The sequence below is a fragment of the Ursus americanus genome, chromosome 2, assembly GCF_024610735.1.
Source record: "Ursus americanus isolate L20-20 chromosome 2, mUrsAme1.1.p, whole genome shotgun sequence".
NCBI lineage: Eukaryota > Metazoa > Chordata > Mammalia > Carnivora > Ursidae > Ursus > Ursus americanus.
The window spans coordinates 40,531,778-40,556,192 of NC_142128.1; the positions used below are offsets into that span (position 1 = coordinate 40,531,778).

Below are 24,415 nucleotides of genomic sequence, written 5' to 3' on the forward strand. Positions count from 1 at the left end.
GCCAATGAGAAGGGCAGGGACCTGAGAAGGCCCAAGTCAGAGCCTCCCGGGATGGAACTGGGGATAAACCCCTCTGCCAATCTTGCCTTTCTTGTTTCCAAACAGAGGAGAAGGGGGCACATTGAATTCATTGTGGCATACACATCTTCAGTTTCAGAAGCTTTATTTTCCCAACCAAAAACCAGCACTCAATCTGATGGGACAACAGGATGGAAGAGAAACCAGCCGCCCTGGAAAAAAGACCCAGGAAATGTGGGCCAAACACAGGGTCTCTCCTCACACCCTAGGCCACTCTCCACACTGGGGCCCTCCCATCCATGCCAAGAGCAGAGCAAACACACCCTGAGATGGGAATCCATGAGGGAAGATGTTTCCGGCCGAGGGCATGGAAGTCAAGGTCAAGATCGTTAGCAAGTATGGAGCCTCAGGTTTTTAAAGGGCTTTTAAATTAGTGATTTCTTCTAAGCTTCATTCATCTTCATGGGAAAGAAGTGTCAGAAACTTCGAAAGGAAGCCTGGGAATAAGGGACCGGAACGGGCCCAGGAAGGGTAGGGCCAGGTGATGGGGTAGAGGTCACGGACTGGGGAAGCTGGTTCAGAGTGCAGGAAGGAATGGGACAGGGGACAGGGAAATTCGCCTGAATCCCAGGAGAGACATTGTTCTACCACCAACCAGTTCAAGTATGAGAACAGAGCTGAGTCAGGGGCTTGCACCTGTGGGTGCTGCAGCCCCACCTGGCCTGCTTGGGCACTCCCCCCTGCTCCCACTCTGCCCCACCCCCCGCTGGCAAGGCTGGAGAGGCAGCAGGGACTGGTCGCTGAGCAACAGGAGTTTCCGAGGCAGAGTGATGCAGGAGCAGTCCCTGGGGGAGGGCACTCCCTTAGAAGATGGGCGCCAGAGGCCAGACAGAAGGGGAGGAGCCAGGCTTTTTCCTGGACCAAAATCCTACCCAGGCCTCTGCAGTCACACTTGGAGGGAACATCTGAGTCACCTGTCCCACTGCTCTGAACTTGAGAGGAAAACAGGATGTAATGAGAAGGAAGGGAGAAAGCTTGAAAGGTCAAGGGGACCAAACCCCCTGCTGCTGGGCACCACCTTTACTCACCTCCTTCTTAAAGGCCCCCACACCACCGGGCCTGGCCTGACAATCTAACTTCTTATCACCCACCAGCCTTTAACCTGAAGGGATATGACATCATGCCCGATATTTTCTGGGGGAAGAAAAATCTCAATTTCATTTATCAGATCATGTGTCTGGAATTTCATCTCCAAAATTATGGCCATCTCCCTCACTTCCACCCCAGCTACTATCCTCCACTCAGCCCTTTGAGGTCCTTTTGTCCTTCTCTGAAGGACCATGACCCTAACTGATAAGAGCCCTCATCCCAGGGTCTCTGGGGCAGGGACAAAGGTTGAGAGGGTGATAATCTCAGGCTGCTGCAATGGTGTGGCCCCCTCCCACACGGCCTCCCTGACCTAACATGGACAGGATGGACTCATCCATCCTGGGTTGGAAATCAGGGCACTGGAATGGGCCCGCAGGGCAGGGCTCTCCTAATTCAGCTCCCTGCCCCAGGGCACCCAAACTCCATTCCAGACCCCAGCCAGGAGCAGATGCGAACTTCAATCCCTCCAAAGGCAAGGCTGAGGTGGGAGGGATGAGTCTGCTGTCAAAGACCCCACAGCTGGGGCGTTCCAAGCCTTTGGGGGTTCTTTTCCCTTCCCTCAAGCCCCATCAGTCACCTCCATCATGCACACACACAGTCTTCCATTCACCCCTTCCCCCTTCACTAGTGTGCTCTCCACAAAACTGCTGCCCACTGCCTACGCTCCCTACCCCCACGCGTCCCTCAGCCCCCACCCCAGACCCAGAGTCTCTCAGACCATCAGCCTCAAAGCTTCCAAGAATCTTTATTGAACTTGGTCCACATTGCGCACACATCTGGTGGAGTCAGGGTGAGGTCCTGTGCCCCCTACCAACAGGTAAGCTTCCCCCCCACACCCACACGGGGGCCTTCACTTCTTCCGGGGCTGCTTATCGGGGAACCCTTCAAAGAACTCATTGCACATCATGGCGACACAGGACAGGAAGACACAGTACTCCTGGAAGTCCACCTCGTTGTCCTTGTTGCTGTCCAAGTTGCTCATTAGCTTCTGGAAGGCAGCTTCATCCGTCCTTTTCTGCAGGGAAGAGGCTACAGGTCGAACCACAAAGTCTGGCAATGGAGCCAAGACTAGACCAGGTTTCCGTCTCCAGATGGGAGCTCAGGAAGGCACAGCCAGTCCCTGGGGGCCTGGCCGGGGGGCCCTGCTTTGGAACCCCAGCTCTCAGGGGCTAAGCTGGGGCCACAGAATTCACCCCAAGGGGTGAGGAAGCCTGAGTACCGGCTCACAGCTGGAGAAGGGGACCACAGTGCCTTCCCCCAAGGTTGTTCCAAGAATCCAAGTAGACAATGGTCATGAAGGTAACATATAAACTGCGTATAGTTTGCTATAAATGGGAGCTGTGAATGCTCAGGGGGTAGGCCTGTGTCTCCATAACTATTTCTTCACAGCCACAGAGACTCAAAAATTATTCGTGGCTGGACCGATGGCAACATCCCGGCTTGTGGATCACAGCTTTGCACTTTCACTACCCTAGGAAGTTCCTTAGCCTCTCTGAACTTTTGTTCCCCTTCAGTTAAGTTGTGCGAAGCACCTGGCAGGGTCTGGCCTGCGCCCCACCTGTTCGTGCCCAGCCCTCTTCCTGCTGGGCTCCAGGAAATGAGTGCAGTTGCTCACTGTGTTTCCAACCAGAGCAAGCCCTCTGCCCGGACGTCCCCATCTCGGTGACGGATGCCGGCTGCAGGTACGGCTCTGCCGAAGCACTGGTACCTGCCCCCTAGCCAGGCCTTGCCCCTCCTCTGCGGAGAAGGGGGCACACAGGGGCATACTCCCAGGCAGTAGCGACTTACCCCCAAGAAGCTGGGCAGCTCCCGGGTCAGCAGCTCCTTTAGCTCTGACCTGTTGAGCTTGAACTTGTCACCCTCCTTGCCCGAGTACTTGTGGAAGGTGGACACCATCACATCCAGAGCCTTCTCCAGGGGGCATGCCATGGTGACCGTCAGGATCTGAGGACAGGGTCCCGAGACACCCTTATCTTCCCCAGCCCCACCCTCAGAATGCCCCACCCCACTCCCATCCCTCAGGGACCACTTGGTGAAACTCTGCTCTCACCAGAGGGGGACCCCAGAAATGTGGGGGCTCAGCTCCTGGTGGGAAGTGTGAGCTTCGGGTCACCAACACTGGCCAGGACCGTGGCAGAAGCCCTGGATTGCAGGCAGCCTCGCTCAGGCTGGGCCTCACCAACTGTCCTCCCCCAGTGCTCCCACGACCACAGCAGCCCCGCCCTGCCCCATTCTCCCCCTCGCAGGGCTGCTGGAGCCCTGCCCAGGGGCCTGCAGCGGAAAAAACCAGAGGCCTAGCCCTGGAGTAGGGAGGGGCAGGGTGAGGTGGCAGAGGCAGGGATACAAGGGAGGGGTGGGGAGGCAAGCTCCCTTTGGCTGGGCTGCTGGCAGCGGAGCAGAGGCCCCTAGGACACAACCAGACAAAAGGCCAGGTGCCTTCAGTTTGCTTCCCACACCCGAGTGTGCACACACAGGCTTGTGCAACCCAGCAAACACAAGCCAATGTGCAGAACCACAGGTCACACACACAGCAACACACACACAGCAACAGCGTGTGCAAAGCCCAGCATCTCAGTACCACCCAGCTAGGTCAAATCCAGCCACCTGCACACTTCCTATTTTGTTGTTTTTTTTTTTTCTTGCACGTGCATGCATGCAGGCTTGCATGCACGCGTGCACGCACACACACACACACCTCACCCCACCCCAGGGCCTCCACATCAGAATCTCACGCTGGACCCAGTTAGCACATCTGGCCTCCACTAGCCGCTCCTTCCTCTGCCCCGAGCCTGACACCCCTTGTGTGCTAGTCAGGAGACCACGACTCACCAGGCCAAGAGGGAGCACGAGATGAGGAAAGAGGGTGCGAAGAGAGGAAGAGTGGGGAAAACTCAGCGGTCTGTCCTATTTATACTCTGGCCAGGCCCTGCCCATAGCAGGGGTTGGGGAAGAGTGAGAGACAGTCCTCCTGTGGGCCCCTCCACCAGCCCAGCTGGAAACCCAGCTTTCTGCCCTGGGTAGGCACACTGGACAAGGGGAGAGCCCACACAGGCAGGGGTCTCAGGGGGGGTGGGCACTCTCCAGTGGGCACAGCTCAGCCTGAATTCTAGGGAGCTAGAGGAAGTCTGTGCCTTGGGAATGGGGAACAGGGAGGAAGTGGTCCCACTGGGTAGCTAGAAAAGGGGATACAGGGGAGGTGAGTGATGGGTGAGAAACACCCCCGGAAATGCTCGTGGCCGGCTTAGTCAGTAAAGCATGCGACTCTTGATCTCTGGATTGTGAGTTCAAGCCCCACATTGGGCATGGAGCCTACTTAAAAAATAATGTAAAATAAAATCTTGAAAAAAAGAAATTGCCCTGGAAATGTGGCTGCCCAGGCACTAAGGACGGGACCCCAGGCTCAGTGTTGTGATACAGCTTTCGCTGCCTTTTCCCCTCCCTAAAGGGAGCTCTGCTATGCGGAGTGAGGTCCGGGGCAGGAGCTGGGGTCTGGAGGAGGAGCAGACCAACGCCCACAGTTGATGCTAGGACCACCCCAGGCATATCAGTGGACAAAGGTCCTGGGTGCAGCAGTGATGGAGTAGGGAGTAGGAGTCAAGTGTGGGGCTCCGGGATGGGCAGCAGGGTACCCGGAGGACTGGGGAGAGGGAGGGTATCAGGAGGCGGTATCTAGAGTTGGGATAGTATTAGATCGAATGCAGATTGGGGTGGAAAGTTAGAGGAGAAATGGCACAAAATGGGCAAGGCAGGGATCAGGGTCACCTTCTCAGAGTGAGGTGTGAGCTCAGGTTGACTGAGGATCAGAGGAGGGGGGCTAAGGCCCTCAGCTGGTTATGGCTTCAGGGATGGGGTCTGGCTCAAGGTGTCCCCTTCCCCCTCCAATGCAGGGCACCACTCCCTGGCCAGGAGCAATACCCTAGTCAGACCTCAGACACCCTAATCCCATTAGTTCTGCTCTCTGGGCTCCCACAGCTAGGCCAACAAGCCCGCCCCACCCCTACACCCCACCCTCCTCCTCAGAACAGCCTTGCTGAGGACTGAGCACCATCTGAAGGGAATCTCTGGCTGCCCTGGTGTCCTCCTTGACGGCCCAGCGGAGCTTCTTCTTCAAAGACCCCAGAGAGAGAACGAGACAGAGCCCCCCAAAGCCCCCAGACGCGGTGCTCGTATTGACCCCACCCCTCCCGTTGGAGGTGGAGACCGTATGTTTCTGCTGGGTTGACACTGCCCTCAGCCCCTTGCTCTCCAGCACTAAAGCCCAGAGAGGAGGGAAGACTCTGCCCCAAGACCCAGACTATCCTCTCAAAAGAAGCAAGCCAAACCGAGGGACACCAGTTCTTTATTAGGAGTTAAATGGGCCCCTCCCCATCATGGTCTCCCTCGTGCATGGCTCTGCTGGGCCTTGGCACCCTCCCCCCACCACGGCCAGGGAGGCGGAGCTGGCTGCTCTGTGCATCTTCCAGCTGTGACCCGGGGAGGGCCCCTCACATCTGTCTCCGGCCTCGGGTAGACCTGGCCCACCTATCAGGTCCTGCCCCAGCAGACCCTGCCGGTGGGAGCAGAGCCTACTGGGAGCAGGGGGGCTCAGGGGGACAGTCCTTGAAGTAGTCGTGACAGTAGGTGCAGAGGCAGGCGAGGGAGCGCACGTACTCCACGAAGTCCACCTCGCAGTCCTTGTTGGTGTCCAGGACACTCATGAATTTATTGTAGTCACACTCTCGCAGCTCCGTCTGTGCGGGGGAGGGGGAGGGGCGGGTTGAGGGGGGAGCGTGCCCCTTCCCACCCTACCCTCCTGGGCGGTCCACGCCTCCTGCGCCCTTCTGGGGGCCAGCCTCAGCCTGCCTGTTCTGGTCATTCGCCCATGTCCGTGCCCCTGAGCCCTCCCACTGCTTGCTGAGTGCCTACTATGTGCTGCCATTCGTCCTCCCAGTAGCCCTGCGTGGCAGCAGGTGTGGCGACTCTTCTGCTCTCGCAGATGAGGACACCGGGCCTCCTGCCATGTCCACTCCCTTTCTGGTGTCCCCTCCTCACAGCCTCGCCTGTACCCCACTTGCTCAGAGCTTGTGCCCAGCTCTGTCTGCAGACTCCAGGCAGTTCCTCCCTGCAGACTGGCCGCCCAGGTGCTCACCGGGGTCCAGGTGGGCAGCTCCTTCTGCAGCAGCTCCTTGAGCTCTGCCTGGCAGAGCCTGTGCTTGTCCCCACAGCGCCCGGAATATTCCTGGAAGGTGCACACGATGGCAGCCACCGCCTGCTCCAGAGGCCGGGCCATCCTCACTGTCAGAGAACAAGGGTGTGAGACTCATGCCAGAGGCCCAGGGCGTCTCCCAGGGACTGCTCCCAGAACTTAGTCTCCCGGCTTTTGGCCCCACAAGCTCCCCCTCCTCTGAGCAGCCCTCCCTAACCACTCCAGCCCCTTCTAATTTATTTCCCTACTACCCCATCGTTATTTTCCTGGACGGAGGTTTTCTTTCCCTAACATCATTGCAAACTCCTCAGGGAGGGTGCCCCACCCCCCAACTACACCCCCACACTGGGGATCCTTGAGGACTTCCGGTCTACCTTCTCTCATCCCTGACACCCGGGAAGGGCTCAATCCCACTCTGCACCACCATGAGATCCAGCCTCCTGACCTTTAGGACCCAAACTCCTTCTGTAGGAAATAGCACAAGGAGACCCTTGCCCTGTGCCCCCCATCCTCAGGCCCTTGGAGAAGCTGGGCATTCTCAGGGAGGGGTCAGATATGAGAGGAACCCCCACCACCTCACCTCCACCACCCCCACCCATCCCTTCTCCCACGAACTGTGACTGGGATCCCCTGTGCATCGAACTAGCCACGCAACCTCAGATGAGCCATTGACACTGGGTGTCGGGGGTCTTATCTGTAAGCTGGGGTTCATTCCACCTCTCAGGCCTACTCAGGGACCTGAACCGGCAGTCCACAGAGAGACGGCTCAGGTATTTACCAGTCTGAGATTCGCCCCACCTGAAGCTGTCCCCCTGCGCCCTAGGGTCTTGAGATAGAAGGCTCTGCATAAGAATGCCTGTTCTGTCGGAGGGTCAGGCTTTCCTGGAAGTGCCCGCCTCCCCCCAACCCCACCGCCTTGGGGGAGGATGCCTCCAGCCTGGGGAAACCTGAAGGCAGTGGGAAGGCAGTATCGCCCTCTGAGTCCACGGCCTTGCTCCCCCAGGGGACAGGAGTGCGCAGCAAGGCGTCCAGGCCAAGGCTCTCTCCAATTCCCCTCTGCTGGGCCCTGTGGAGCAGAATGCTGGCAGGGCTGGGGACAGGGCCGATGGGGAAAAGCAGTGCCTGCGGTCTCTTTGTGACAGCCCAGCATTGGAGCAAGTTGTCTGAGGTCCCAGTAGAGGAAAGGGCCACACACTCAGGGAATAAGTCACCTCCGAGGTGCTCAGTGGCCCTTCCGGGCTCCTGCCCTGCGGTGGCTTTTTCAGAAGCTGGGTGCCTGGAGACTGGAGAGAATCCTCTCTTCCCTTGAAGCCTCCACCCCTGCCAGACCTCAGCACTGCACACCCCTAACCCAAACTTCCAGACAACCCTTCACTGTACAAAGGACCCCTGAGCCCACCATTTCTGACTTCCCTCACCTGGCCAGTCCCTGCTGTGCTCAGCCCTCCGCCCCCATCCCCAGACCCTGAGCTAACCCAACTCCCAATCCAGGGCAGAACCCAAGCAGCCGGCGCTCACCACTGGTGTTGGTTTCAGCTGTAGGAGGCTGGAGACAGAGCATCTCTATTTATGCCTCCCGATGAAGGAAGGGGACAATTATGGGGGCCCAAGTAGGTCAAGCTGAGGATGCCCCCAGGGGCTTCCCTGCCTCCTTCCCTGGCGGCCCTTATTATAGGCCCCAGCGGCCCACCTACCCGTGCATACATCAAAGGCCCATTCGGGGCCACAGACACAACCCCCTTATTGCCTGCCCCCAGAGCTGGGAACTGGGCACAGCAACCCCCCATCCCCTTCCAGCCCAGCTGGTGGAGACAGGCCAATCCATCACGTCCACCCCCACCTCTTCACTCTAGAAGCACATAGAGCTTCACCCCTAGAGAACCCCTGTACCAGAGGGGATCTTGGAGAGCATCTGTGAGCCCCCATTTGCAGGTGAGAACACTGAGGTCTGAGACATCCTCCCTGCTTGACCAGGTCAATGGTTCTTGGTCACTTTGGGCTGTGGACTGCTCTAACCCCTGAGGAGACCACCTGCAGGTGTCCAAAAGAATAGGAGGAAGGCAAGCTGCTCTGGGGGCCCTTCCACAGTCAGGCTGACTTCTCTGCCGCCTGCACCCCACTGCCCTAAGCGCTGTGAGTGGGCTGCAGCCCCTGCGTCTTCCCCATGCATGCAGCCCCAACCTCTGTGTCCTGTCCTCTGCTCCTTGAAGTCTGATGGGATGGGGCCTGGGTTTCCTCTGGCTTTTAGCTGGAGTATACAGCCCTTTGGGGCCCCAGCATTATGGGGGCTCTCCCCCTTGTCTCCCCTCCTCAGTGAGTCCTGGGCTTCAGCTTCTGTCTTCCTCACTTCACAGAACATGAAAGCTAAAGGACGTTTTGGCTCAGCACGGCCAATGCTCTCAGGGCATGAGGGGCCCTGGTGTCCTGCTCACCTCCTGGAGTTGGTTTTCTCTTAGATTTTGGTCTCCTCATTCCTTACTGCCCTGTGAGCTCCTCATTGCTTTGAAACATGTTTTTTAATTCTTCCCAGCATTTTTTGTTGTTTTTAGTGGGAACAGGCAGAGACCACCATATTACCAGAAGTGGAAACCCCTCCATATCACTATGACTCTATTCCCTCTCTCATGCCACCCAGCCTGAGAGACCCTTCCCCATTTCATAGCAGGGTAACCCAAGCCCCAGCAGAGTATGTGGAAAGGGGAAGAGGAGGTCAACACCCAGGCCTCTGAGGAAGCCTGTTGCTGGTGGAGGCAGCCAGAGAGCTCATGGTACCTTGACCCCACTCCCTCCCCTGCACCCAAATCTTGCCTCTGCATCATCTCCATGAGGACTCAGCCCCCATGGGTGAGGGGAGCGAGTAGGGGGCGGGTAGGGAGAGGAGAGCTGTGATTAGCCCTGTTTTATAGGCAAGGTTACAAGGAAGAGGGGACAGAAGCGGGGGCCAGCAGTTACTTCAGTTCTAAGCCAAGCACCTGTTCCGGCCTGTGATTTCATGGCCCTGCTACCAGCCACCTCCCTGCCACAGGTCACCCCACCGTCTGGGCCTCACTTCCCTCATCTGTCAATGATCAGGGATAATAATGGTGACCACTTCATAGGGTTGCTGTGGGGTTTAGACGAGTTAATATATATAAAGCTCACAGATAAATAGTGCCCGGCACGTAGTAAGGTCATAAACGTTAGCTGAGAGGTAGGTAACTTGTCCGAGGTTGCACAACTAATAAGTGGCCGGCCTAAGAACCACTCATTATTCCCGTAGATGTTTAAAGGCAACCGTCCGAGGCCTTGCGGGCATAGTCATAAGCAAGACACATGAGTCCGGCTCTGTGGAGATGACCACCTAGTGGGGGACACAGGGGTGACAAATAAATGGGTCCTAGGCTGGCGTGTCAGTGCCGGCCAGAGCCACAGAGCGGGGCCAGGGAAAGAGGGTGGTGGCGGGCTGCTACTGTACGTGGAGGTCTGGGGAGTGGCAGGCCGCTTCTCAGAGGTCCTTCACACTCCTCGTGCGCCTTTCCAGAAGGATGCTGCCCTTTTGTCTGCGTGCTGCGGGGTGGGGGCAGGGGCTCACCCAGGAGAGACAGGCACTTTGGGGTTGGAGGACCGTCATGGGAAGAGCCCTTCACCGGACCTCCACTGCAAGCTCCACCACCCTCTTGCCGCCTGACCTCGAACTCATCCTGTGCCTTGTTTGGGCCTTAATTTCCTTGCCTCCAAAATCAGTTTGGAAGATTCCTTCCCTAAGACTCCCACGAGAAGGTGTTTTATGTCACTCACTGTTACAGCCTTCCAGACCACTGAGACCCCCCCAGTGGAGGCGGCAAGGAGAGAGGAGTTGGAGGGAGGGAACAAGGCCCTCCTCAGCAGGTCATTTTGTGCGGCCTGCTTTGGCCTCCACACGGGGCGCAGGTAAAGCTGCAACCCCTCCTCCCTTGCTTCCCCAAGTTCTTGCCGTGACGGGAATCTGCCTCCTGTGGGAAGGCCTTCCCAAGCAGTTGCCCTGAATCCCCGTTTCTGCGGTGGTTCCAGATGGACCTCACACTGACGGTCCCTCGAGGCCAGTCAGGGCCGCCCCCCTCCTTTCGCACCCTGTGCTGTCCGCTGCCTACTCCTGCTCCTCTCCCCTCGGGCTCTCATCAGAGTCCCCCTGCCGCGGGTGCCGGGGCTGACTGCTGAGGTTCGCCCCGCGTCTGGAAGGTGAGGCTGTCTCCCTGGCCTGTGGATGCGAGGGTGGGAGCGGATGCAGTCTGACTTGGCGGGGCTTCCACACTACTGACCCCTCCTCGCCTGCCCCTCTCCCTCTCCTTCCTGCCCCTCCTCTCCCCACTGCCCCCACCGTCACTACCATGACCTTTGAAAGGCTCCTGGGAAGCTGTGTTGCCGTCTGAAGGTCAGTGTCTTGTTCTGCACCTCAGGGAGAGATAAAATGAAGTGTCCTAGAGCACCTGGACGTTCATGTGCTTGTTCCAAAGGGACCTGGGCCCAGGGGTCAGGGTGAGCACCCCCAATCCCATAGCCCCATGGGGCCAATGACTGCTGTGGGACTGATCCGCCTTCCTTCTCATCATCTAAGCCCCATAAGGGGAGGTGAGGAGGGGTATTTGATTACTGGGGCTGGAGCCAGGGAGGCCTTTGCTGGGAGAGGGTCTGAACTGAGACCAAGGAGAGCCTGTGGAGTTTAGAATGCTAATTCTTTCGATGGCTGATCCAGTTGTGCCCATTTCCCAGAGGGGATCGGTGAGTCAGTGGAGAGCTCACGTGACCCGAAGACAGGAGCACAGGGAGCCCTAGTTCAGTCCTTTCCCCGTCTCGGAAACCACCTTTGACATCAGTGTCTCCTCTCTTGGGGGTTAATAGGCTGCCGAGGGTGGACGCTAAAGAGCAAAGGCCAAGGGGACAGCAGGGCATGATGGGAGGGGTGACGGTCCTGAGGAGGGCCTCCCAGCCGCAGCTCCAGGAGGAGGAAGAAGCAACCTGGCCAACACTCTTTTGAGTGCCGTTTTCTGGACTCTTCTGCTCTCTGCCTCAGCAGAGATTTTGTGGGAGGACTGTTACGACCGGCTAGGTAAGTCGGTGTTTGTTAGTCTGTCAAATGCTCAGAAGGAAAAGAAATTAGCCCCATTCAGGAGCGCTTGGGTGGCTCAGTCAGTTGGGTGTCTGCCTTCAGCTCAGGTCATTATCCCAGGGTCCTGGGATCGAGCGTCGGGCTCCCTGCTCAACAGGGAGTCTGCTTCTCCCTCTCCCTCTGCTGCTTGCCCTGCTTGTATGATCTCTCTCTCTCTCTGTCAAAAATACATATCTTTTTAAATTAGTCCCATTCAGTGCCCAGCCAGTTGAGGCCAGTCTCCACCAGCCAAAACAGTCCAAGAATGGGGAGCTGAGCCCCAGCCGAAGCCAGGATCCATTGTGAGCAACCAGACCGCCAGCAAGTGAGCTGGGTTTCCCCATGATTCATCAAGAGACCAAGAACATCTGGACTCTGCTCACCCAGGCCACCTTCCCTTCCCGCAAAGCCTAAGGGTTTGGAGGTGACCAGGAGAAGACGAGGAAGGCCCAGACTGCTCCTCCGTATCTCATGTCCCATAGAGGTGAGGGTTTTTCTTTCTTTCTTTTTTTTTTTTAAGATTTTATTTTATTTATTTATTTGACAGAGAGAGAGACAGCAAGAGAGGGAACACAATCAGGGGGAGTGGGAGAGGGAGAAGCAGGCTCCCCACAGAGTGGGGAGCCCGACATGGGGCTCGATTCCGGAACCCTGGGATCATGACCTGAGCCGAAGGCAGACACTTAATGACTGAGCCCCCCAGGCACCCCGAGGTGAGGGGTTTTCTTACAGACCTGGGTCAAGTCCCAACACACCTCCTTATTCAACCTCTCCCAGCCCCTGTTTCCTCCTCCGTGAACGGCAGTTACCACCAGCTCACCCATCATCCAGTCCATCCAATCGTTCTGAGGATTCAAGAAGTCACTGCTCCAACAGGCCCAGCAGAGAGCCGGGCCAGAGGGAGACATCCAGCAGCGGCAGATGCTGCTTCCTCCCCGTTCTCTCATCTGGGAAGAGGGTCTAACGATAGAGCCTCTCCAGGGAACCCAGAGGCCACGGTGACAACTGCATGAGCGTTGCTGTGAGAGCTGCTTTAGGCATGTCAGTGTACCACCACTCCCTGACCTATTGTTTCCTGGCCATGTCAGCTACAGGACACTGGGGAGGTGGGCTTCTCTCATTGCTCGGCCTGCCCAGCCTGCCTTTCCAGCCGCAGATGTGCGGTTAAGGAGAACAGTGAGAACAAGCAGGTTCTGCAGGCACCTCACACTCGGGTCCTGTCCATGTCTGGGGAGCTCCAGTCTGAGGGGCTCTCGAGGTGGTTGCCAAGCATCAGAGTTTCCCAGGGAAGTAAGAAAAGTGAGAAAACAATTCAGGAAAACACTGTCTATTGCTTGTCTACTATCCATCCCCTCTTGCCTTATTATTAAAACCCATTTTAGGGGCGCCTGGGTGCTCAGTAGGTTGAGTGGCCAGCTCTTGGTCTCAGCTCAGGTCATGATCTCAACTGAGATCGAGCCCCTCATTGGGCTCTGTGCTCAGTGCAGGGTCAGCTTGTCCCTCTCCCCCAAACTCTGCTCCACCCTCTGTTCCTGCACACACGCGTTTGCGCGCTCTCTCTCTTTCTGTCTCAAATACATAAATAGGGGCGCCTGGGTGGCACAGCAGTTAAGCGTCTGCCTTCGGCTCAGGGCGTGATCCCGGCGTTATGAGATCGAGCCCCACATCAGGCTCCTCCGCTATGAGCCTGCTTCTTCCTCTCCCACTCCCCCTGCTTGTGTTCCCTCTCTCGCTGGCTGTCTCTATCTCTGTCGAATAAATAAATAAAATCTTTAAAAAAAATACATAAATAAATAGAATCTTAAAAAGTTTTTTTCTTTCAAAGTATCAACGTGCCCAGGTAAAAATACTTTGTTGCAGCTAGGACCAGCCATATTACACCCTCAAGACCAAGGAGATGCAAGTGGAAATCCCTGGAGGGAGTACTTTTTGCATAATAAAAAGGGAAAGTCTGACGGAAACCTTTTTGCACCTTCCAGACTGGAACACGGACAGTGAAACCTGGAGATAGAGCAGCCATGCTGTGATCATGAAGCAGCATGCATGAGGGGAAGCATGTATATTATAGGTTCCAGAGCAAAAAAATAATTGAAAAAGCACTTGGTGTCATATGGCATCTCTGCACCCCTGAACCAACCCCGAACTGCCCACCCAGACTTCTCGTTTTGTAAGACAGTTAAACACCATGGAAATAACCTTATCTGCAACTCATAGCTGAGTATATTTCAAACTGGTAGAGAATTTTACATCTGAAAGTGGAGTCCTCAAGTAAAAGAAACTAAAACATACAATTGGCTAAGTGGAAGAGGAGAGGCAGCAAGATAGGAAAGCCAAAAACGTCCAGTCTGGAAAGCCAAGGAAGGACCATTGCTATGAAATGATAAAATATTTGGTTGAACTGTCCATTGATGTATCTGGGGTTGCAGGCCAAACAGAGCCCTAAATGTGATGATAGAGGAGGTGGTAGGAAAAGTTTAGAAAGTTAGCATGAGCTGGCTCCTTGCACTTGGGGGTTGCTACTATTACAAAAACCAAGCAGGTGCCATTGGCTTTGGGACCAGGTACTAAGTGCAGCTAGAAGGACCGCAAGGAGGTTAGCAGTAATAATATGGAGGGCAGTGAGGAAATTGTTACTGAAGGCTGAAGAAAAGGTGACCCCCAGTATACAGTTGTGGAATGTCTGGGAACATTACAGTCAATGGTAATAGGAAAATAGAAAGAGTACGTAAGAACTCATGGATCCGGCTCAAGAGATGTTTAGACAGAATACTGAAAGTGCCTACTTCTTCTGACACCCATGATAAAATATGAGAAGAAAGAGATGACCTAAGAAGGAACTGCTCAGGTTTTTTAGAGGCAATATAGAGGGCCCAGAACAGTCTTTACCGCCAGCACATGGCTCTCAAACTAACAAATGGCTTCAGGGCGAAGGTCACATCTAGGGCCTTGCCAACAGAGGGGGACTAGGGATAAAAACAAAGTCAAAGGTAGAGACTTGGAAAGATTTAAGGACAAGTGTCACAGATCTTCTCAGATAAACAAGTTGGCTTCTAATAATTTTAGAAGTGTGCCTCTCAGATGCTTTCTGACAAGAGGGCCTGTCTCCCAGCTCCCTGATTCTCAGTCTAAGGTAGGGAGGGGCCAGTCTCAGAGAGATTTGTAAGTGTGGCATTTGTCTAATTAAGTGAATTATAAGTTGATACACAGGAAGCCCACAACATTTTTTTTAGATTTTTTTTAAGATTTTATTTATTTATTTATTTATTTATTTATTTGAAAGAGAGAGAGCCCACAACATTTTTAAAGGAATTACATAATCTTGGGCTGAAAGGGATAGAGACAGTTCAAACAAAAAAAAAGCTTTGGGTTGTCAACTTCCTTTGGGCAAGGGACAGCTGAGAAAGCTACAAACACAGACATTTCTTACGGAAAATAGTGAAAAAGAATGAAACCAACATCCTAGATTGTGGACCCAAGAGGAACAATTTATAGGGAGCAGAACTGGGCCCTAATCAAGAATCTGGTGGCATGGGGCGCCTGGGTGGCACAGCGGTTAAGCGTCTGCCTTCGGCTCAGGGCGTGATCCCGGCGTTATGGGATGGAGCCCCACATCAGGCTCCTCCGCTGGGAGCCTGCTTCTTCCTCTCCCACTCCCCCTGCCTGTGTTCCCTCTCTCGCTGGCTGTCTCTGTCTCTGTCAAATAAATAAATAAAATCTTTAAAAAAAAAAAAAAAGAATCTGGTGGCATGTGTCTGACCCAATTTCAGATTTGCTATGGACCAAAGACACTTTGTATGTTATGCCATGCTCACCACATGTGCACCTACCATCTGTCACCATACAACGCTATTACAACACCATTATTATATCCCTGCGCTGTGCCTTTCATTCCTATGACTTATTCATTTAATAACCAGAAGCCCATAATTCCCACTCCCTTTCACCCATTTGCCTATCCCCCCATCTCCCTTCCCTGTTTATTTTCTGTATTTACGGGTCTCTCTCTGTTTGTTTGTTTGTTCATTTGTTTTGTTTTTCTAGGTTCCACGTATAAGTGAAATCATACATTTGTCCTTCCCTGACGGACTTATTTCACTTAGCATAATACCCTCTAGGTCCATCCATGTTGTCACCAATAGTATGACTTCATTCTTTTTTATGGCTGAGTAATATTCTCTCTGGTGTGTGAGATATGTGTGTATAGCACATCTTCGCTGACCATTCATCGATGGATGGACACGGGTTGTTTGCATATCTTGGCTATTGTAAATAATGCTGCATTAAAATAGGGGTGCATGTATCTTTTTCAGGTAAGTGTTTTCCTTTTCTTTGGATTCATAACCAGGAGTGAAATTACTGAATCGTATGCTAGTTCTATTTTAATTTCTTGAACAACTTCCATACTTTTTTCCACCACAACCCCTTTTTGACTAGGAGTGTTTATTACCTGTCTGGCTCGTCTTTGTGCATTGAGTGTATCATTCGTAGATCTTCGGGCCAAGGGAATTGTTCTTGAGCAGCTGTACTCAGTGACACCCAGACTGGGGCCTGACATAGATAACAAGACCCTGGACCTCATGTCAATGCCTTAACAGGGCGAGACATGGTGGGTGCTGGGAAGGAGGTGGCTGCATTCTGCACTTGGTTGCTAGAAGTCAGATTGTGGTATACAGTCTCCAAAGATGGTCACTGTCAATGCTGTGCCCCTGGTCCCCACAGAAAAGATGGAGGCTAATTCTCTTCCCCTTGAACGTGGGCCAGCCTAATGACTTGCTTGATCATGAGAATGCAACAGAAGTGATGTTCTTGGATTTCTGAGATCAATCCCTTAAGATTTAAGCCTCACAGCCCCCATTGGGACCTCTTGGAATGCTCACTTGGGGCCACTCCCTATCAGAACCTAGCTGCCATGCTCTGAGAAGCCCAGGCTACATAAAGAGGTCGGGGTAGGCATTCCCGATGATAACGCCGGCTGACCTCCCAACTTAGAACTGGCGCCAGTTGCCAGGCATATTGAGTAAGCTACCTTGGAAGTTGAATTGATTTGAACTTTCAGATGACTCCAGCTCCAACATCCGTCTGCAACCGCATGAGAAATCCCAAATGAGAACCCCATTGACCAATTGCAGTCTCCTTGCAGAAATTAGCAGATAATAAATGTGTTTAAATTGTTGGGTGGTTTGTAATGCAACGATAGGTAACCAGAACAGCATCTCTAAGTCACTGAACCAAACCTGAATTGCATATCTCAGACTTATTTTATAAGGCATTTAAATCCCAATGTAGTTACGTCATTCTTAGTCGGGTTTCCTGTGCCTTACAACTGAATACATTCCTAACTGGTAGAGAATTTGGTAACTAGAAGTGGAATCCGTTAAAGAGAGAGGGAGAGAGAGAGAACCTAACATGTGTAATTAATTGAAGAGGGAAAAGAACAAAATATGACGACCTCACCTTTGCCGGCTGGAAAATCAGTGACCTTGTCAGGAGGTGGCAAAGCGTTAGGTCAGGCTGTCACCTGATTGACCATAGGGTGCAGAACAGATGGCAAACTTGTTATAAGTTTGGGGAAAATGGTAGAAAATAATCAGGATGCTGATATGAACTAGCGCCTGGCAGCTTTCAGCAGAGACCAACAGGAGAAGAATGAACTCAGACTAGAGCCCATCTGAAAGCAGGTATCAAAAGAAATATAACTTTGCTAAAACAGGGCCACTGCCTGTGGCCTGCAACCTGATACGAAGTCTTTAATGAGGAGGTCTGCTGGGTTGGCTAGACTGCCTTCTGTCTCTTGAGCAGGTCCAAGTACAGCTCATTGCTCTCGCGGTATTGAACATCCAGGTCTGTCCTTCACTCTGAGCATAGCCTTCCTTCTTTGTTGGAATTTTCGCTTTTTATGAAATGACAGTGATGGTGGATAGTATTTGCCATTTTTAATATCTTTATTTGGCAAAAAAAAAAAGAAGAAGAAGAAGTTAGCAAACTATCTCAAATTTTTACTGGTATTTGAAATCCCAAAGTCCAGGACTTAAGGCACAGCTCTGGCCTTGGGGAGGTTTCCAGAAGAAGAGTCAGGGCCCAGAGGGAGTGGAATCTAAGGAGGCTGTCATCTTCCGGGACCCTAACTGAGCCAGCTAGGGCGTGGGGCACCACTGAGCAATTAAAATACGATCAACGGAAAATTTTATTCATTACGAAAAGGATAGTTAGAGTCCTCGTGGGTCCAGGAGGCCCATGGCAGAGCAAGAGTTCTGCTTCAGGGCGCATCTGAGGAGTCCTGGAAGAATTCATTGCACATGATAGTGACCAGGGCCAGGAAAACAGCATACTCTTGGAAGTCCACCTGCTGGTCACTGTTCTCATCCAGATCACCCATCAGCTTCTTTAGGCCCTCCTCATCGACCTTCTCCTGAAAGTGAGAGAGAATGGCTCAGCAGGCTGCTCTCCACCCACCCCCACACCGAGCACACACCTACTGGTCAGAGCCCAGCCCTCTCTCCGCACTGGGCAGTGGGTAAGTGGTGGGCAGGGAGCTCCTGGGAGCTTCAAAGAGGCCCTGTGAGTGAGGACAGGTAGATGTTCACTGGGTAGGGTCTCCAGCTCTCCCTGCTGGGAAGGAGGAGCACCCGGCTACTCCCTGAGCCCAGCAAGGTGGGCTCACTACCCCCACTTTGCTGATGAAGAAACTAAAAATTTCTGAATTCAGGAAAAGGCAAACTTTTTAATACCAGCCAAAATGAAGCCAAATTAGAAAAGCTTAACCAAAAAAAAATTTTAAAGGTATGAAGGACATGCCCCATGAGTTCAAAGCCTGAACCTGACTTTGAATTCTTCAGACTCAATATGGGGCAGGTGAGGGGCAAACTGAAAGTTGGCTGCATTTTTCTGCCCACTGTCCCAGTGCACATGTGTTAGTTGGGCTTTTCTCTCCCTACATACTTTCTTAGTTTGACATATAACATGGAAACTAAGCGAGAGCTGTGTGCTCTTGGGCCGGTCACTTCCCCTCTCTGGGCTTTGGTTTGCTCAACTCAGTGAGGGGATTGGACAGATGGACACTGAGGGCCCTGACAGCCATCCACCCTCTGGAGAGCCGCAGGGACAGCAGTGACAGGGCACTCACACATGGGTGGGCCTCAGCCCCCTCTGTGAGGCTGCGCCCTGGGTCTGCATCAGCCGGCACCCCCCACGCACCCCCACGCCAGCCAGCCCCACTCACCCCAACAAAGCTGGGCAGCTCCTTGTGCAGAAGTGCCTTCATCTCGCCCTTACTCAGCTTGAACTTGTCACCCTCTTGGCCAGAGTACTTGTGGAAGGTGGTGACCATCACAGCCAGCGCCTGCTCCAGGGGACTGGACATCTTGGATCTAGGGCCACAGGGGTGGTAGGTGACGGAGACACTTCAGCCAGCCCACAGGACACTCTGGCCTTGTGCCCCAAAGTGCCTCTCCAAACCCCTCTCTGCATCTCCCCTGAGACTTTTCCTCCCTGAGGAGTCATCTCCCATAGACGAGGGACCCCTAAGGCCAGAGGAATTGCCCTTGGGCAAGTATGTTTCCACCACTGGACTAAGGACTCTCAGAGGCTAGCGGTGGGTCTTCCCTCATCCTAGAAACCTCTGAGCTGGGAGCGGGGTGGTGCTGTCTCTAACAGACGGGGCACAGGTAAAGGCCACTGAACAAACCTCCCCACCAGGAAGGACCCTACTGGGATTGGTACTAAAGGAATGACTGTGCCCTGGAAACAGTAGGACAGAACTCAGAGCCCATCTTTGGCTCTGCCTCTGAGAATGCTCTGAGCAGCCCCGGGAGGCTTAGCGGGGAGTCTTGGGGTGAGGTCCCAGTACCTGGTGTCAGTGGCACATAAAGTCCTGGGCCCATCCTGCTAGTTCTGCCTTCTCCAGGGGGAGGAGGAGGGAAGGGGCAGAGGGCAGGGCCCCGGGCAGGCCCACGCACTTGAGATGACTGGCTCCTGCCCCTTAGTCCTGTTAGAATCCAGGACTTTGGAACAACAACCACCAAACAAACTCAAGGCTCTCCTTAAAGCGTCACCCTCCACACCTCCTATTCCTAGGCCTAGGCCCCCAAGAAGGGTCTCTAGACTGAGATGCCCACACTGTGAGACCCAAGAGAAGGCCTCAGAGCAACCCCTAAACTGAGACCTCACACAGGAGCCTGGAAAAAACCCTCAGTTGGATGCTTCACACAAGGTCCCCCAAAGGGAGAGACCCAGAATGAGGAAACTACGGAGACAAAGATTAAGACAGAAGAATAAGGCAGAGACCCACAGGGTCCCCCCAACTAGCCCTCAGCAAGACAGAGGCACTCACCAGACCAGATGACAGAGAGGCTCTGGAAGGAAAGCAAAGGGCCCGGTGCCCGCACTGGGGTTTATATGCCTGCCCCACTGGCCCCCAACCTGGCATTTTAAGAAATCAAACCTGCCCTAACCTGATCCCGCCAAAGCCTGGCCTCCTGCCACCCCCACCCACTCCCTGCCAGCCCCCTCCCTCCCAGAGACTGCCGGCTCCCCCAGCAGCTGGAAGGCCCCACCTAGCCACGGAGGGGAGCAGGAGGTATCATGGAGAAGGGGTGGCCTGGGCCCAAGGTGAGGGGCGGTAGCCCCTGTTTGTGGGCCTAGAGTCTCATGCCAGGCTTTGCTTATATGACACATACTTGAGAACCACAGCTCACTTGTGAGTCAGAGGATGCAGGCACCCAGGGACTTCCCAGGCCTCTCTGTGTGTGTGTGTGTGTGTGTGTGTGTGTGTGTGTGTGTGTGTGTGCGCGCGCTAGCTGACTTTAGAGACTCACTGGGGGGAAGCTTCCTAGCTGGCAGCAGAATTCCTCTTGGTAAGATAATGAGGGAAACAGGTGCCCAAAAACACCTTGAGAGGCTCCTGTGGGTAGGAAGGCGTCTGGAAGGAGGCAGGGCAGTGGTGAGAGACAGCAGTGGCTCTGCTCACCCTACGGTCAGGGTGAATGAGTCAGTGTGGACTGTAGGAAGCCCCCGGAGGTTCAAAACAGAGAAAGGAAGGCTTGGGGAGTGGGCAAGTGAGGAGGGGCTGGACAGCTTCCCAGGTGGAGGCCAGGGCTGGGGCAAGCTGCAGCCATGGCCCTCATCACCTCATCCCTCCAGGCTCCTCCCCATACCCAGAGAAAGGCCAACACCGCAGCCATTCAGGACCGAGCCCAGGGGCGGGGTTTTCATAGAAGAGCAGGCTTCGTGCTGCCCCCTCCCAGGCGCCCCTGCCTCCCGCTCTTTGTCTGCCCTTACCAGCCTGGGCACCGCCCTTCCTGCCCGCCAAGCTCCCCTCCCCCTTCCAGATGTCCAGCGGCTTCTCTCCCCTCCCCCAAAGCCCCAGTCCTAGGTGACTCACCCACTGTTCCCGGCCCAGATGCCCAGGCAGTGACTCAGCGGCACCCGCCTCCTCCCTGAAGGCCAGAGCAGCACTTGGAAACCCCAGCCCAGCCTGGGAGGAGAGGGTGCTGGCGTGGAGACCCTTCGTGGTCCCCCTCCCTGGGAGCTTTGAGTTAGACACCTCAGAGGAGCTGGACTGAGAACTGACAGCGTCAGATGGAAGCCAGGCTGCTCTCTCCTGCTGTCACCGCAGGACTCAGGCAGCCTGAACAGTGCAGGTGGAGTCCGGCCTTGGAGCCCACGGTGTCCCCTCCTTTCCAAGGCACATGGACCCCTCATGCCACCGCTCCTATCAAACCCTACTTCAAGTAGAGCTTGAGATACAAACCCTTCACCCTGAGGGTAAAGCCCAAGGGGTGCAATGCCTTGCCTTTCGAAGCACTTCTTCCGTTTTGCCTCCAGACTCGAGGGAAGGCCTCTCGGGCTCCGATATCGCAGTGGTGCCCACGGCTGCTCCACAAAGCCTGGCAGCGAGGTGCTCGGGCTCTGGCCCCCACCTGCTTTCCAACTGCCTCTACACATACCCTAGCTGCCTGGCTCACAGCGCCTCGAGCACACCACACACGCACCTGGAGCGCCGAGACCCACTGCTTGTGCGGACCCCTGCTCCCCACATCCCCTCCTGCTGAAATCCCAACTGTCCTTCGAAGGCCGGGTCAATGCCACAGATCCCATGGAGCCTGCCCCAGGCCCAGCCAGGTTCCACCTCTACCTGCTCTGCCCCGTACAAGGGCTCCCGTTGTCCTTGGGCACTAGAGTGTCTGCCCTGGGCTAAGTCATTCCAGCGCCTGTCTTCTCTTGCCCTCACCCCCACGCGGTGAGCTCACCGGGCAGGTACTGGGTCTTACTCATTTCTGCATGAACGAAGGGTCTCCCACACCCCGCGCCAACCATTGTTTATGGCTACTGAGTGCACTGGGGGCCCCGGGACCGTGTTTTGGGGCCAAGGGACCTTCTAGCCTCCCAAACCACAACACGGGTTCTGTTACCAAATCATGACTTCTCCACATCCCAGGAGTGGCACTTAGACACGGGGCTGGAAAACAGCTTCCGGAAGCCGCAAACCCCTGAGGAAACACCCGCCCCAGCCCTGGGGCCCAGGGAGGGAGGGAGCTGAGCGAGTACCCCAGCAGCCGATGGAGACCGCGGAAACTGGGAGAAAAGTTCAGAGAGCCGCAGAAACAGGACTGTGAAGGCAGTGAGAGAGCGGAGGGAGAGCCACTGATTACCAGGGGCAGCACCGGGAGACCCGGCCCTCATTGGGAACTGAGGCCCGGATGGTGCCCGTCGAGTGGCCATATTCCTGGGACTGGTGAAAATCACATTAACTTGCCAGTAACTCACAGTGTGAGCTGAACAACGCCCTCCCAGTCAGCGGAACAGGAGGGTTGGACAGAATGAACCCAGCATCCAATCCCGGTCCACATTCTCCACTTGGCCATGAAGGCAGAGAAGCCAGGGCACAGCTGGGCCGTGGGCACGTCCCTGGCAGTGACTCTGCCCATACCCAGCGTGAGAAGGGGCACGGCTCTCTGTCCACCCCGCTGCTGGGGCCGGAGGCCTGCGGCCCAGGTGGCTCCTGCCCCCTGGTGGTTGAGCCCTGTGGTTGCCGGCTGGTCCTCCCCCACCCCACCCCCCACGTCCTCCCTACTGCCTTTCCCGGTCCCCAGCCCTGGACCCGCCCTGCGCCTGACTCAGGAAGGAGGCAGTGCTGACTCACCTCCAAGGGGCCTTCCCACACCCACACCTCACACCTGCCTGACACATAAGGTATTTCCTGGACAGTCCCTGCTGAGCGGCTCAAGCAGACTTCTGAGATGGAAGCTGATGTCTAGAAGCTGTTAAGAGCCTTAAGGGCAGGGGCAGGAGGGAGCAAGGTGGCCGAAGTGAGCGACTGAAACTGCCAAGCTCTGCCCACACACCTCTTTCCCCAGGGCAATTCGGCAGAAAGAGAAATGGCCCCAGTGTTGGGGCCCTAGGCTGACGCCCTCACCATGCAACCCCGGCCAGTTGCACCGCACCCTTGACTTTCCACTTTTCACCACAAGGACTCCTTTTATTAGTCGTCTACCCCCCCCCCCAGATATGCTTTGAAATATTTTCTCTTTTTTTTAAGATTTTATTTATTTATTTGAGAGAGTGAGCGAGCAAGAGAGAGAACACAAGCTGGGGGTTGTGGGCAAAGGGAGAGGGAGAAGCAGACTCCCTGCCGAGCAGGGAGCCCAGCTTGGGGCTCGATCCCAGGACCCCGGGATTAGACGCTTAACCAACTGAGCCACGCAGGCGCCCCACTTTGAAATATTTTCTCGTAACAAGCTGCATGAAATAATTGATCTAACTATTCCCTGAGAGCATGATCAGTGCAAGAAAACCTGATGATGTCACCCTGCAACGAGCCATGCGTTCCCAGTGCTGGAGGGCGACGAGGCCAGCATTACGGAGCATCTTCTCTGTGCTGGGTGATTTCTGTATATTGTTCCATTTAATTTACACAACTATCCCAGGAAGTTGGTACAACCTCACCCCACTTTACAGAGGAGGAAATCGAGGCTCAGGCAAGTTTGCTCAAGTTCACACAGTTAACGAGGCATGACAAACATAGGTAGTCACAATGGTAAACCGCCTCTCGAAGCCCCAATCCCTGCAAATCCCTGAGAGCTCTAACCTTCCCACTCAGGCCATGACGCTCTGCCATTCTCTCCCCACACCCACACCTGGGCTCTTGGACTCATTTCTCAGCCTCACCAGTGCCTGGGGGAGCATCTCCTCCACGGGCTCTGCTCAACCACCACCTTCTTTCCTCTTGCCTTCCAACTGCATCCTCGCCTGCATTTAAAGCAGGCTTAAAAGGAACCTTCCTCGATCTTCCACCTCCCTTAGTACCCCTCTCTGCCACAAATAACACCATTATCCACCTCCTGACCCAACCAGAAACTCGGCTGTCCTCCTGCCTCCTGCTTCCCCATCACTGCCCTCCACCTGCCTTCTCAATACCGCTCATCTCGGCCATACCGCCTGAGCTTCTGCCGCGTCCCTGTGCTCCGGGGTGCTTGTAAACACAGCTGGACTCTTCTCCCACCTTAACCTTGCCCCCCTCCGACCCCTCCTCAGCTCTGCCATGGGAGTGGTCTTCCTAAACCCAGATCTGAGCATGTCAGATCTCAGTCACCGCCATGTCTCATTACTTGGAGGAGAAGGCTGCCAAGCATGACGCACGTTCCCAGGCACCAACCTCACTGACGCGCAGGCCACGGCCTCCCATGCCTCAAAACCCCTACCTAAGCCATTTGTTCTCTCTGAGAGCCCTTCCTCCGTTTGTTCCCTATTGATCTCCTAATCACCCTTAAACCCAGACCATCTCCTTTGTGCCGCACCCTGAAGCTACTCCCCAGCCCCCCACATGCTAGAGCACACACACACACGTGGTTAGGTGCTCCTTCTATGTACCTCACTAGCCCCCTGCCCTACAACAGCAACTCTTATGAGACTATTTCCTTATGTGTCTCCCCCGCTAGACTGGGCTGCTGAGAAATGAACAC

At 54.8% G+C, this 24,415-nt stretch overlaps 3 protein-coding genes across 7 annotated transcripts; all 3 read right to left on the reverse strand.

The window, feature by feature from the left end:
* Positions 1–1,895: 1,895 nt before the first annotated feature.
* Positions 1,896–4,128, reverse strand: S100A4 (S100 calcium binding protein A4). Of its 2 annotated transcripts, none has more exons than XM_045784051.1 (3): positions 3,997–4,128; positions 2,956–3,111; positions 1,896–2,182 (listed from the first exon to the last, which is right to left on the reverse strand). In XM_045784051.1, exons 2-3 carry the CDS (start codon positions 3,094–3,096, stop codon positions 2,018–2,020), a joined length of 306 nt encoding a protein of 101 aa, XP_045640007.1. In that variant the 5' UTR covers positions 3,097–3,111; positions 3,997–4,128; the 3' UTR covers positions 1,896–2,017. The 2 variants fall into 2 exon arrangements, with proteins under 2 accessions (XP_045640007.1, XP_045640006.1); XM_045784050.1 differs by lacking the exon at positions 3,997–4,128 and adding an exon at positions 3,218–3,309.
* A 1,424-nt stretch (positions 4,129–5,552) lies between these two features.
* S100A3 (S100 calcium binding protein A3) lies at positions 5,553–6,451 on the reverse strand. Its single transcript, XM_045783823.2, has 2 exons — positions 6,296–6,451; positions 5,553–5,897 (listed from the first exon to the last, which is right to left on the reverse strand). Exons 1-2 carry the CDS (start codon positions 6,434–6,436, stop codon positions 5,733–5,735), a joined length of 306 nt encoding a protein of 101 aa, XP_045639779.1. The 5' UTR covers positions 6,437–6,451; the 3' UTR covers positions 5,553–5,732.
* An 11,171-nt stretch (positions 6,452–17,622) lies between these two features.
* S100A2 (S100 calcium binding protein A2) lies at positions 17,623–22,332 on the reverse strand. 4 transcript variants are annotated; one of them, XM_045784411.2, is made up of 3 exons: positions 22,221–22,332; positions 18,676–18,823; positions 17,623–17,865 (listed from the first exon to the last, which is right to left on the reverse strand). In XM_045784411.2, the coding sequence occupies exons 1-3, from the start codon at positions 22,316–22,318 to the stop codon at positions 17,713–17,715; spliced, it is 399 nt and encodes a 132-aa protein (XP_045640367.1). In that variant the 5' UTR covers positions 22,319–22,332; the 3' UTR covers positions 17,623–17,712. The 4 variants fall into 4 exon arrangements, with proteins under 4 accessions (XP_045640367.1, XP_045640369.1, XP_045640370.1 ...); XM_045784413.2 differs by lacking the exon at positions 22,221–22,332 and adding an exon at positions 21,589–21,779; XM_045784414.2 differs by lacking the exon at positions 22,221–22,332 and adding an exon at positions 20,836–21,023.
* Positions 22,333–24,415: the final 2,083 nt, after the last annotated feature.

Coding starts and splice junctions, on each gene's coding strand:
- S100A2 (XM_045784411.2), bottom strand. CDS start 22,318: ATGGCCAAGTGGAGAATGTGGACCGGGATTGGATGCTGGGTTCATTCT. Junction 18,824..22,220: donor GGCGTTGTTCAGCTCACACT/GTGAGTTACTGG, acceptor CTGTGGCCCTAG/ATCCAAGATGTCCAGTCCCC. Junction 17,866..18,675: donor AGCTGCCCAGCTTTGTTGGG/GTGAGTGGGGCT, acceptor TCTCACTTTCAG/GAGAAGGTCGATGAGGAGGG.
- S100A4 (XM_045784051.1), bottom strand. CDS start 3,096: ATGGCATGCCCCCTGGAGAAGGCTCTGGATGTGATGGTGTCCACCTTC. Junction 2,183..2,955: donor AGCTGCCCAGCTTCTTGGGG/GTAAGTCGCTAC, acceptor TCTTCCCTGCAG/AAAAGGACGGATGAAGCTGC.
- S100A3 (XM_045783823.2), bottom strand. CDS start 6,436: ATGGCCCGGCCTCTGGAGCAGGCGGTGGCTGCCATCGTGTGCACCTTC. Junction 5,898..6,295: donor AGCTGCCCACCTGGACCCCG/GTGAGCACCTGG, acceptor TCCCCCGCACAG/ACGGAGCTGCGAGAGTGTGA.